At 34.8% G+C, this 13,951-nt stretch overlaps 1 protein-coding gene across 1 annotated transcript; it reads left to right on the forward strand.

Moving 5' to 3' along the window:
• The first annotated feature begins 377 nt into the window (after positions 1 to 377).
• Positions 378 to 13,502, forward strand: LOC145611237 (tyrosine-protein phosphatase RLPH2-like). The gene is made up of 4 exons (XM_081666543.1): positions 378 to 976; positions 11,127 to 11,194; positions 12,656 to 12,835; positions 12,932 to 13,502. The coding sequence occupies exons 1-4, from the start codon at positions 448 to 450 to the stop codon at positions 13,094 to 13,096; spliced, it is 942 nt and encodes a 313-aa protein (XP_081522669.1). The 5' UTR covers positions 378 to 447; the 3' UTR covers positions 13,097 to 13,502.
• Positions 13,503 to 13,951: the final 449 nt, after the last annotated feature.

A 13,951-nucleotide genomic window follows, 5' to 3' on the forward strand; every position in this document is an offset into this window, starting at 1 on the left:
TGGTTGGGATGGGATTTTCACCCAATGATTTCTTAAATTTTTTATTTGATCTTTGCAACAGATCATTCTCTTCGCTAGACAGCCCTAGGGTTTTTCGCTCTTTCGCACTCTCCATATGTGTAGGTTAATTCTTTCATACAATTATTCAAAGTAAATTAGATGTTAATTAAGTGAATTAGAGACATCCCTTCAAAAAAAAAAAAGAAAAAAAAAAAAAAAGTGAAATAAAGACATTAGGTTTTCTTGAACAAAAAAATTTACAATTGACTTTTCTATGTTTAAATCCATTTTCTTTTGCCAAAACACTTTAAAAAGTTTTTTTTTTTTTTTTTTTTTTTTTTGGCAAAATGGTGTTTGTAAAAGAGCTTTATTATTAAAACCAAACAAACTAGTGAACGCCAACTCAGAAACAGAAAGATTGGTAATTTGGCTGATGGTCCTTTGAAAATGAGCGGCTCAATCCCCAACTCAGAAGCAGAAAGATTGGTGATTTGCATAGGTGACATCCATGGACATTACACGAAGCTCCAAAATCTATGGTCAAATCTCCAATCCCAAACAAACCCATCTCAATTCAACAACGCCATTATCATTTTCTTGGGAGATTACTGTGATAGAGGCCCAGATACCAAAAGGGTACTTGATTTCTTAATCTCTCTTCCCTCAAAATACCCAAATCAAAAGCATGTTTTTCTTGCTGGCAACCATGATTTTGCCTTTGCGGCGTTCGTCGGAGTTCTTCCGCCGCCACCTGACGGGTCTGAGTTCAGGGATGGGTGGAAGGAGTATTCACAGAGCGAGGAGAGAGAAGGGTGGTATGTTGGTGATGGGTTTGAGAATATGCATTTACAAGGAAGAAGATGGGCTGGTTCTATCAAAGTTCAGTTCAATACTGCTAAAGGGATTGATTATATGGGTTCTATTTATGATGCTGCTACTACTTTTCAATCTTATGGAGTTTCTCATGGCTCTGCTGGTATGATTTTTATGTCTTTTACTTGAATTTGTTTGGTTTGTTGAATGATTTTTAAGATTTTGCTTGAATTATGGTATGATTTTTATGTCTTTTACGTGAATTTGTTTGGTTTGTTGAATGATTTTTATGATTTTGCTTGAATTATATTGGTTTGTTGAATGAAATTGATTTGTTAAATCATATTGTGGGTTGTTTTTGTATTGTTTATAGTGAATTTTGTGGTTTTAATTGAACTAATTGATGTGGGGTTTTGCTGTTGTGTAAGTTGATTGAAATCGAATTGGGGTTCAGGAGAGGATTTTACTTGGAACTAAATGATTGTGTGATTAAAAACGGCCTGGAGTAATGTGTTTCTATGACTAATTTGAATTAAAGTCTTGTAATTTTTGTTTAAATGTTGTGGGTTCATGCTGTTGTGTACAGTGTAAGTTTATTGAAATCGATTTCGAGTTTAGGAGAGGATTTTACTTGTAACTCTATGGGTGTGTGATATGAGGCAATCCCATAGCACCCTGTGTTCGGCAGTAAGGAAGGATTAAGGAGGCTCCACTGAATATGTTTTGTGTAAGTCTTTTATTAGTTTGTACTATTAGGGGCAAGCCTGGATATAAATCTCCTCCTAAACCTTGCTGGATGAATTATTTAATTCTAGGGTGTAGTTGCTAGTTTGCTACTTCCTTGCTTCTTATCCAATTCAATGATTTTGAAGGCAAGAAAACTTGACTCACAAACTAGCAGTAGTTGAACTTGGTCAAGATAGCCTGAAAAAGTTAAAAGGGCAAAATTGCACCTTTTTATGAAGCCTTTTGATATTGTTGGCGGCTTTTTGGTATTAAACCTGACGCTCATCTGTTTTTGTTTGGTGTATGGCTTGGAATGATTAAGAGTTTGCTATGCTGGCATTGATTTTGAACAAAATGACTCAGAATATTTTCTTTTACTGTTTGATCGACATTAATTAGCGTAGGTTGGTAGAGTCATTTAGTTCCTACTTGCTGTTATGCATACCATCAGCAAAAATATCTAGTTGAGGACAAGAGGGTAACAAGTCTGATTGCATTTTCTTACAAGGAAAAAGAAGGGATTGTTGAATCTCACTAGGCTACACAAGCTACTCACATTGGTCGATTGGGGAGAACATTCTAGCCACAAACAAGTTCAATTCCAAGCCAATTAGAGAATGGGCTTTCAATGTGTTCAATAGCACATATGTATTATTATCGTCATCATTGCGTTATTCCTATAAAGTAAGCTAACAACCAGTAAAAACTAAAAACAACTACTATATACAAGGCGAAATCATTCCCGCTATGAATTTGAGAAAATACAGGTTAATCTTTGTGATTGACTTGTAAAGCATATCTAGGGTTCAAAGTATAAAAAAGCTCAAGGCGCATTGAAGCGAGAGAGGTTCTGTAGCGCCTAGGTGTGCCTAAGGCACGCCTCTTTGAAGTGAGGCGCACTTGTATGGCCGGTTAAAAAAAATTGGCTTATGTTTGGTTTAGGTGCGCCTCGGCTGGCCTCAAGTGCGCCTAACCAAAATCGCCTCGCCAAGACCATATTAAGTGCATACCCCTCATTGCCTTGCACGTCAAAAAGGCGCACCTTAGGCGCTCTTTTTAATTCATTGGTAGGGTTAAAAGGGACATTTTCATGTTATTAAAAAGGGGTAGCGAAGTCATTTCGCCACTGATGACTTGTATTTTCTCACACATAGGACAAGTGAAGTGATAGCAATATTGTATAGTTTATCAAACTATGTTTAAGGTGAAGTTGACGCCACAAGTGAAGTAACACCCACCCAAAGTATACAGTGCCACTACAACTCCATGATGCCGCGACCAAAACAACCACCTAAGCGACGCCCATGTTGCTAGCAACCACTAGAAAGAATGTGAGCAACCATTACACTACTTTTTATTGGCAACCACCTCATAAACCAACCCCAATGTCGAACTAATTTCAGCCAAATGTAACAATTTTAGCAACTTTTGTTCAAATAAATGCATAAATTTGGTACATTAATTACATCCTAGCAAGTCACCCCTACCCTTTGAGGTTGACCATGCCTTTTATTCATAGAGTTTTCATTCAATTTGGCGGCAAAGCCACTAAAGATGGTGGTGTCGTCGGTGGAAGGTAATGATGACGGTGGAAATGGTGGTGTTGGTGGAAGGTGGGTGGAGATCAGGGAAGAAAGACGAAGAAAGCTTCAATGGAGAAGCTTCAATGGTGTTAGGTGTAGTATACAAATGTACAACAGTTGTAATGTGACTCAAAGTACTGCATAAAAAAATCTAAATTGGCAAAGATCAACCAGGGTTGCTCCTCAATTCACATTGTCTTTAATGTGAAGATATAACTATAAAAACATGCAAGGAGGTAAGGAAGAGAAAGTCCTAATGGCTGCAAGAGGTATCATACCTTGGGTGGACTACTGCCTCATCGTTTTCCCAATGCCATAGAACTCAGACTTCATGGAGGTCAACTGGCTCCTTATCTCATCAAACGTGGTGGCCATGTTATAGTGGAACTGCAGTGGTTGGCATAGCCCATCTACATCTCACCAAAATCTCCTGATATGGCCAAAAGGTTTGAACCACCTTCACCGTCGGGAACATTTTCTTCTATGGCTGCCTTTTGGCCTCCACTACGGCACTTTTGAAAAGTGGGGGTAGTCAGATAAAATTTGAGGGATGATCTAGGTCTCCGAGTGTGTAATCTTAAGATGCTTTCCCTCGGAATATACGCATATGGCGCGGGGCTATTAAGGATTGACCGACAAACTATCTACTCATAACCTTGGCCAACATGTCGTTAACGTTTACATTTCAATGAAGAACATTTTGGTTGCTTGGGCGTCTTTATTGCTTATAATATGCAAGGTTAGCACCACAACAAAAAACAAGGAAAATAATCATATCCCCTTTTGCAATATCATCCGAACTCAACAACAAAAGTAAAGTAATCCATAAACCAAGCAATGGGGTTGAGGGTCCTAGCGACAACATCCTCAACTCCTTATCTCCTTGGTCCCGCATGGAGTAACTGCCATGTGCCAAAGAAAATATAGCTCCTTAGTCTAGCAAACTCCCCCTGTGCTATTCATAGCCTACTTAACTTTGACACCTTGATCTTTGTCGTGTTGCGTGTCATACCTTTTGAAATTTCAACATTGACACCGAAATGTATATTGGCCTTATGTGAAATTTAATAACATCTGGAGTGCCGGAGGAACAGATAGTATGTTAGACATGTCACCCAAATTCGAATCAGGGCAACATAGTCCATAACAAAGAGTGTCCAATCAAGGATGACATTGTATTAGGTAGGGGTCAGATTAAATTAGCCAAATACACCATGCCGATCGGCTACACCACTAGGAACTATTGAGAGAAACCTTGAATACTCACTACCAAGGCATTACGGAGGTAATGCTCAACATAAGAACACTCAAGTGTTTCATATATATTTCATATGATAAAACTTGTGTTTCACGATTACATCCATGGCTTATTTATAGCCTTGATTTAGGCACTATTATAACTACTAGAATTTAATTCAAAGTGGTTAATTTGTAGAAGTTTTAGTTGCAATGTTGAGTTTCTTTGTTGTCGACATGGTTAGGGCTTTGAGAAGCAACTTCTAGAACTAGGAGTAGTAGTAGTATTCAAACCTTGTCAAGCTCCCATTGGAATGACTGAATGGCATGAACATCACAAAGGTGCTAGGAGCATTAGAAAGACTGAACAACATAAAGGTGCTTGGAACATTGGAAAGGCCGAAAGACCAAACGACATGACCATCCACTCATACAATCCATCTTTGATCTTGAAAGTAGTCTTCCATTCACCTCCGGGTTGCATTCGAATTTGATGATACCTTCTTCGTAGATCAATCGTCAAGAATACAACATCATGCAATTGCTCAAGTAGATCATCGAGTCGTGGAATGGGAAAGCGGTATTTGATAGTGATCCAATTGCTGCCACGACTATCAATGCACATGCGCTACGATTCGTCTTTCTTTGCATGGACTAACACTTTTTCCTACCAACCCTTTTTGCTTGAGATTGGTTACTTCTCGTACTATCTTCATGCTCTTTTGTTCTCATTCGATAGGCAACAAGTTTTGAATATTACTATTACTACTTTTGAAAGCTGCTTCTCGAAGCCCCTCCTATTTTGGCAATGAAGAAATTCAACATTGCAATGAAAACTTCTGCAATTAACCACTTTGTATTAAATTCTAGTAGTTGTAATAGTGGCTAAATCAAGGCTATAAATAACCTATGGTTGTAAGCTTGTAACCGTAAAACGCAAGCTTTAGTATATGAAATATAAATTAAACACTTGAGTATTCTTAGGTTGAGCTTTACCTCCTTAATTCCTTGGCGGTGTTTTTGTATCCAAGGTTTCTTTTAATTTCTGGTGGTGTTTCTATATCTAGGAATTAATAGAGTTGTATCGTTGAAGTAGCCTACTAGCGTGGTGTATTTGGCTAATTCTATCTAACCCCTACTTCGTACGGTGTCAAATTTTTACCAAAGCCAAGGTTTCGCTTACCTTTCTTTCGGCCAACCTCCATCGAAGTTGTCATGTTGCCGATATTGACGCCATTTTAATACCCATTGTCATAGCTTTTAATATAATCACCCACAAAATTAAACCACCGAACCGTTTACCGTATACCATCCTTCCATTCATCTCTCAGCCTCCATGAAACAGTCCACCATAGTCTTCACCCATGCGTCACCTTAATTTCCAAAAGAATAATAATAAAAAAAAAACAATCACTTAGCCGTGAGCTCCACCTTATCACCACATGTCAACACATGATTGATCCAAAATAAAAAATAATAAAAAAAATAAGAAAATTTCATTAAAATTATTAGAAAATACAAAAAAAACCAAAAAATTAAAATAAAATAAAAAAAATTAGAAAATAAAAAAAAAAGAAAACTAAAAAAAAAAATCAGAAATTAAAAAAAAAACAAAAAAAAAAAAATTAGACAATTAGAAAATTTTCAAAAAATGAATTAAAATAAAAAAAATTATTAAAAAAAAAAAAGAAAAACAATTTAAAAATTTAAAGAAAAAAAAAAACCTTAAACCCACCCAGCCACCCTTCCACCACCCCATAACCCTAGCCAGCCACCCCCTCCCCATTCCACGCCGGCGGCCAACCCCCATAGCCGCCTAAAATAGTCGGCCGACACCCACCCAGCTCGAAAACCATTCGGTCGGCCCAAAATCACCCCTGAAATCATAAGAATAAATATCATATCAACAATAATAAAATTATATATTATTTAATTTTCTTTTTATACATTATATTATGCACAATTAGCACTATATCCTAGTAGTGGTATTAAGAGCTATTACGATCAAGAAGGTTCTAACACGATTTCCGCAAAGTTAGAAATATTTTATTAAAAAATAATATTAAAAAAAAGATGGCATTTTCAAGCGCAAATCAACAAGTTGTTCCACTATTTAATGGTAATAATTACGAGTATTGGAGCATTCGAATGAAGGTTGTTTTCATTCAAAATTTAAGTAAACTATTAATGGTGTTTATGCAATTAATATTGCTATAAAAGCATTGCAAAATCATAAGAATAAAAATCATATCAACAATAATAAAATTATATATTATTTATTTTTCTTTATATATACAAGCTAAGAGACGCACACAATGCGTGCGTGTGCAATATAAGTTTTCTACCAAGCTCTATATTGATGGTGTCATGTAGGCTAAATAATAAAATTAGATTTTCCTTGAATTTTTTTTGTTTTTTTTAAAAAAAAGATGGTAGTTTTTTAAGATGGTAGTTACATTTAAAATGGTAATTTTTTTAGATGAGAAGGGTATTTTGGGAAAATAAAATTTGTCACCCAAAACCCCCTTTCACTTTATATATTACAATAGATATATTATATTATGCACAATTAGCACTATATCCTAACAACTATTGCAAGGTTTTTAACCGGTTTGGATCCAAAAGTCTCTAAAGTCGTAGTATAGCAATATTAGCACTTGAATGACGTAACCAAGCTTATTTTGAAAGTTGAAAGCCAGCAAACAAAGGAGAAAATTTGATTTAAGTTTGTTACTAAGGAGGCTTCTTATTGTGGAAATACTTTAACAAAGTTTCCACCGAAGGTCAACTCTATCACATCAATAAAGAAGGTTGAGAATTCAATCTCAACAAGCAAACAACAAAGGCAAGTTAACAATAATCCTACTTTAAGAAGATTTTTTAAACGTCAAGGATTTGGGCACATTGCTTCTGAATGTCCAAATTCTAGAATGATTTCTCTTGTCGACGAAGAATTGTTAGAAGAAGAACAAGTTCAAGATAACCTGATCTTGCACGCAGACAAAGGCGAATCATTGGTTGTTTGTCGCATCCTTAATGCCGCCAGTTAAAGAAGATAAGTGGTTATACAACACTTTCCACTCTCGATGTACATCTCATGGCAAAATATGTGATGTCATCATTGATAGTGGCAATTATGAGAATGTGATTGCTGTCACGATGGTAAAAAAAATTGAAGCTGCTTACGAAGGATCACCCTTATCCTTACAAGCTCGCGTGGCAGAAGAAGAGGAATGATGTCAAGGTCTCTAAAAGATGCCTTTGTTGATTTCTCCATTGGGAAAAAGTAGTAGTAATCATCTAAGCATCTTTTTGAGACCTTGACATCATTCCCTGTCTTCAAGCACTTGAGCTTGTATGGATAAGGGTGATCCTTCGTAGGCTGTATTTTGCCATTAGATGTACATCGAAGTGTAGAAAATGTTGTCTAACCACTTATCTTCTTTCACTGGGGCGACATTAAGGATACAACGAACAACCAATGATTCACTTTCGTGTGCATGCAAGACCTCCTAATTGTCGTCATCCTCAAGGTTATCACAATTCTTCATCAACTAGAGAAATCATTGTAAAATTTTGACATTCATAAGCAATATGCCCAAATCCTTGACATTCAAAACATCAACCTGAACTAGGATTATTATTACCTTGCCTTTACGGTTTGCTTGTTGTGATTGGATTCTCAACCTTCTTTGTTGATGTGTAAAGTTGACCTTAGGTGGAAACTTTGTTGAAATGTTTCCACGATAAGAAGCCTCGTTAGTGACAAACATAAATCCAGTTTTCTCCTTTGCTTGTTGGCTTTCAACTTTCAAAGCAAGCTTGGTGACGTCGTTCAACGACCAATATTGCTAGAGTCGTACGACTTTAGAGACTTATGGATCCAAATCGGTTAAGAAATCGTCACACTTCATTAATAAATACTCGGCCACAAATTTGTTTCCTTTTTCTAGGTGATGAAATATCTTGGCAATAAGGACCGGGCAAAAATTTACGCTTGAAATTCACGTTTCGTTATATCCCATGTGCAAATCTTGCTATGACATTCTCCTTCACGTTGTCGCCGTAAATTCTCCCACCAAATGGATGCATGTTTCTTATATTTGATGGCGACTAACTTGACTTTGTTTTTGTCGGGAATGTCTTTAAAATCAATAACACGTTCCACATTGTGGATCAATTCAATAAACTAATCGGGTTGAACACCTCCTTCAAAATTTGCAATTTCAACTTTAATTCCAAATTCTTTTTCTTGGTGTCAAAAATAATTTGTTCATCATCAGGAACGAGATGATTCTCCACTCGAAGATTCACCCTCGGGCTGGTGAAATGGATTGAAATCTTCATCTGCACCATTGGAAAGATTAGCACCAACTTCATAACGTACAAGCTGTTGTTGAAGTCTTTGGATTTCTCTTTGTTTGTCCGCTATTATTGTGTCATACACCGGACGTGGTTTGTGATTTCCTCCACTACATGCTCTCGGCGGCATCTTGTTAAGCACAAAATTGAAATCTTATATTTGCTATGTATCTAATTTTTTTTTTTTTTCACTCTTTGTTATTTATTTATTTTTCACGTTTTTTTTTTAACCTTTACACATATTACACGTACAAGGAACAAAATAAAAGGAGAGATTAAGAAAAAGAAAATTACTAGAAGTCGAATGTGAACTTGTGAAGTACTAGTAGACTTTAACTCATGAGAAGTAGATAGAATTAAAGTTAAAGGAAGTTATTAAAACTTCACTGCACACACCCATTCACTTCTTTCCTTTTTTTTTATTTATTTATTTATTTTTTAAATTTTTTTTATTAAAATATTATTAAGAGGCGGAAATTTTGTCATCAACTACCAATTAAAGCACGTGTTTTGAAAACAACTACCTGTTAACTTCTTTTATAAAGAACTACCACAAAGTTGTAAAAAATTTAAGTAGCACTACCATTCTAACAATTTTGGGTAGAATCTCCGGTATTTGGGTTTCACTTTTTACCGTTAAGAAGGGTAATTAAGTCAATTTAGATGGTGGTTTTATGAGATAAAGGTAAAAAGTGAAACCTGCATGTCGAATATTCTTGTTGGAATTATTAAAGCGGTAGTGGTACTTAAATTTTTTACAACTTTGTGATAGTTCTTTTAAAACAAAATTTTAATAGGTAGTTGTTTTCAAAACACGCGCTTTAATTGGTAGTTCTTGACAAAATTTCCTTAAGAGGCCAATAAGACCAAAGCAGAGAGCTGCAAAACTTGAATAAAGAATTTCAAAGAGTGCGTGAGAAACAAGGTATGAAATAGAAAATAAGAGTTGTAGTTAGAGAACAGAGTGTATCAAGAAATTAAAAACAAAGTAAATTTGGAGAACAGAGTGTATCAAGAAATGCTCTTAGGTGAGTAGTAATATGAGCTATGGGTGATTGAGAAAGTAGAGAGAAACTCATAGGTAATGTTTGAGTATGTGTCAGCATGTTTGGTTAAGGTTTCCCAACCTAAGTGAGTGAACCTTGATTTTGAATAGAGGGTTCCCACCTGGCATACCAGGGTGATTCTGTAGTGTTAAAGTTAATTGAGTGTTGTGCTATGACTTGATCTTTTTCCCCTCTTTATGGTGGATTATTTTCTAAAGGTTGATTCTTTACTGCCAGTTTTTATCAGAGTAAGAATGTATGATAGTTCGCTGGGTGGGTGTCTTCAGGATCTGATTGCATGATCAATTCCAAAAAAAAGAACTCAATAATGAACTTTATATCACTTGCTATTTATGCAGTTAACTTTTCTTGAGGTGGGACGATTTTCGATTTCCCCTCTTTATGGTGGATTATTTTCTAAAGGGTGGTTCTTTATTGCCCAGTTTTTATCAGACTAGGAGTGTATAATAGTTTGCTCACTTTGCTGGGTGTCTTCAGGATCTGATTGCATGATTGATTCCAAAAAAAAAAAAAACTCAATAATGCACTTATATCACTTGCTATTTATGCAGTTATAACTTTTCTTGAGGTGGGGCATTTTTGGTTTTGCAGTGATAATTTATCTGTATACAATATTTTAATACAATACATGTTTTCAAGATACCTACATTGCTTCAATTTTGCTGGATGATTATATAGCTTACTTTAAAAGTCCTTTCAAGTTTTTTTGTATTTATGAGCCTAAAATTTGTTATATATTCTCATTCGCCAATTTTGCTTACATGGCATTTAAATTATTTAATTCTAAAAGAAATTAATAATCTCTTATTTAATTGACTACTACTAAAGGATTATAAATCTTAGTATTAGCCAATTAAATAAGAGATTATTAATTTCTTTTACAATTAAATAATTTAAATGTCATGTAAGCAAAATTGGCGAATGAGATTTTTAAATTTAAATTAATTAAATATTATATATTATCTTTTGATTTTATGAATTTTATCTAAATATGTAACAAATTTTAGCACATAAATTAAAAAAATATATATTTTAGAAAATTCAAACAAATCGTGCATCGTCTTATTTGAAGAGTAATTTTGGATTATACTGAAAATGTTTAATGAGTTGTTAGTTATTATAAGAATTATTGTTTAAATTGAGACTTATTAAAAACTCTGAATAATTGGAGATTATTTTTACTGCATTTTACAAGATTTACAGTGGGATTGGTATTCAGTTTTCACTCTAGTACCAATTTTTTTTTTTTGGGCCGCCTCTCTCTGAAATTATCTGCTTCAATTGTGCTAGTGTGAGGTCCTGTGATCTAATTGCTGTGGTTTTGTCGGTCTCTAAACAGATTTGATGAAAGCTGTACCGGATGACCACAAAAAATTTCTTGCTGATTTGGTTTGGGTTCACGAAGAGGTTAGGCCTGAATCTTCTACATATCCATATTTGTAATTTCAACACTTTCCAGGGTTTTTCTTTACTTTAGCTATTATGGAAATCAGATAATTATTTATCTTCCAACCCTTCCAATATAGAACTTGTGACAAATTAGAGAGAAATATAGAATAGAATGGCTTAACAATAGGTAGAGTATTTATACAAAACCTACGAACATAAGATGGAAACAATATTCCTAAAAGATATACCATATAACCTAATGATATATTCTCTAAATAATATCTTAACATAAGATAATACTAAATATATTATTCTCTGAATGATATCTACGGAAAATATATCATACATATATTTTCCGATATTATCTCTAACACCCTCCCGCAATCGTAACGGCAGTAACACGAACGTTGCGATTGAAAATTCTTCAAATTGTTGAAGCCGAGATGCACACTCTTGTGATATCGCCTTCAATTTTTCTTTTTTTTTCAATGATGAGAACGTTCATCTTTTCGAACTTATCTGTCATCAATCAAACAGGAACGTCATTCTTTTCGAACCTGCAAATATAACAAATTTTGGTTTTTCCAGAGCAAAACCGAGCTCCAATCAAATATTGGTTTGTCAGAGTAAACCACACTCAAATTTCTTATTGGTCTTTCAGAGTAAACCACACTCAAATTTCTTATTGGTCTTTCAGAGTAAACCACACTCAAATTTCTTTTTGGTCTTTTAGAGTAAACCACACTAAAATTTCTTATTTGGTCTTTCAGAGTAAACCACACTCAAATCCAAAGGAGCAAAATTATGCTCGAATCAACTCACAAACCTTGTCTCACGGCACAAGGAGAACCAATTTCTTGTCTCACAACACAAGAGAGCCGAAAACTTTTTTTTTTTTTTTTTTTTTCATCTTTAGAGAGTCAAAGACACACCAACAACTTTATTTTGATCTCAATGCTTAGAAAAGCCACGCATGATGTAATGTATACATCAAGTCATCAACTCAAACTCTGCACCAACACTAACTTGCACAGCGGAATAAACTAAAAAAAAAAAAATTGGTAATTTTTGCTAAAGGATCATCCCACCGGTGGGTTTAATTTCTAACCCATCGGTAGGGGGGGAAATTTTTTATGAACGGTCCCAAGATTTAACCCGCTCTTGATACCATGACAAATTAGAGAGAAATATAGAATAGAATGGCTTATCAATAGGTAGAGTATTTATACAAAACCTACGAACATAAGATGGAAACAATATTCCTAAAAGATATACCATATAACCTAATGATATATTCTCTAAATAATATCTTAACATAAGATAATACTAAATATATTATTCTCTGAATGATATCTACGGAAAATATATCATACATATATTTTCCGATATTATCTCTAACAACTTGCTCACTTTGGGTCTCTGTGTGACATTTTATTTCAGCAGAGTTTTTGAATTATCTAAGTTTTAAGTATTGTACAGGACAATGTTTGTGTGGAGACCACAGAGGGGCTCAAGAAATGTAGGCTGATAGCGGTTCATGGTGGACTTCAACAAGGAAATCCTGTCAACGAGCAACTGAAGCGTCTGAAAGCTAGGGACACAGCCATACCAAAGGTTGAATGCCTTTGTGGAAGGAAAAGCGTTTGGGATGTGCCAGAGGTATCATCGAATGCTCACTTTCCATCTTCCCCTCCCCTCCCTTCCCATGCTCTTGTTGTATATGTAGTGTGATATTACCATGTTAATTTTCATCAGGAATTAAAGGTTATGCCAACCATTTTGGTAAGTGGTCACCATGGAAAGCTTCATATTGAAGGCTTGAGGCTGATAATTGACGAAGGTGGTGGCTATGTGGACAAGCCGGTGGCTGCTATTATCCTGCCAACCATGAAAATTGTTCGCGACACTGATTTTGCTTGACCATGACTTTTGATATTTGCATCTTCCATCATTGGTTTGGCTGATCTTTTAGATGAGATGTCTTTTGATCTTGTTCTCGCCCTTATATATACATTAGAATACCCTTAATTCTACTCTTAGATGCTACTACTATTGCTACTATCATTACTAAATACTCCGTATATTACAAACCAGTGCTTGGTTTAGTGGTGGTAAATGAGATTGTCTCTCATTTTCAAATTTTCACTATGGATGTTATAGGGGTTGGGATTTGTCCTTCCCTTCCATTAGTTCAAGCTTCATTGACCAAAACCTCGTAGGGTGCCTTTTCCTAGCATAGCACCAAAAAGAAAAAAAAAAATTATGCATATTAATAATTTGTGCTCTCGTTCCTCTCAATTTACTTTGCCTACAATTTTATTTTGTTTTTTTTTTAGTTTTTTTTGAGGGATTTTATTTATTATTTAGTTTTTCTTCATTTGTCCCTAGTTTGCTTATTATTTTTTTTTTTTAGAAAGATCGATCCTACTATTACTATTTGCTTTAATGTTGGCTTAGTAAGTTGCATGATACTTCCTCCGTTTTTATTTAGTTGCAACACACCCATTTGGCACGCATGTTAAGGAAGTTATTATACTAGGTAAACGGATAAATTAATTTACAAAATTTTAACACCTATAAGAAGAAAGCAATAAGTTGTTACGGTTTAAATTTCATAGCTTAATTTATTTGTTTACCTAGTTTAATCACATCATCAATAAGCGTGATAAAAGGTGTGTTGCAAGTATAAAAAAATAGAGAAAGTATATAACCTTTTTTTTAGTCTTTAGCAAGTCTAGAGATAATAATTTGAAGGATATATTTATTTGAGAATTA

Source organism: Chenopodium album, chromosome 3, assembly GCF_948465745.1.
Source record: "Chenopodium album chromosome 3, dcCheAlbu1.1, whole genome shotgun sequence".
Classification (NCBI taxonomy): Eukaryota; Viridiplantae; Streptophyta; class Magnoliopsida; order Caryophyllales; family Amaranthaceae; genus Chenopodium; species Chenopodium album.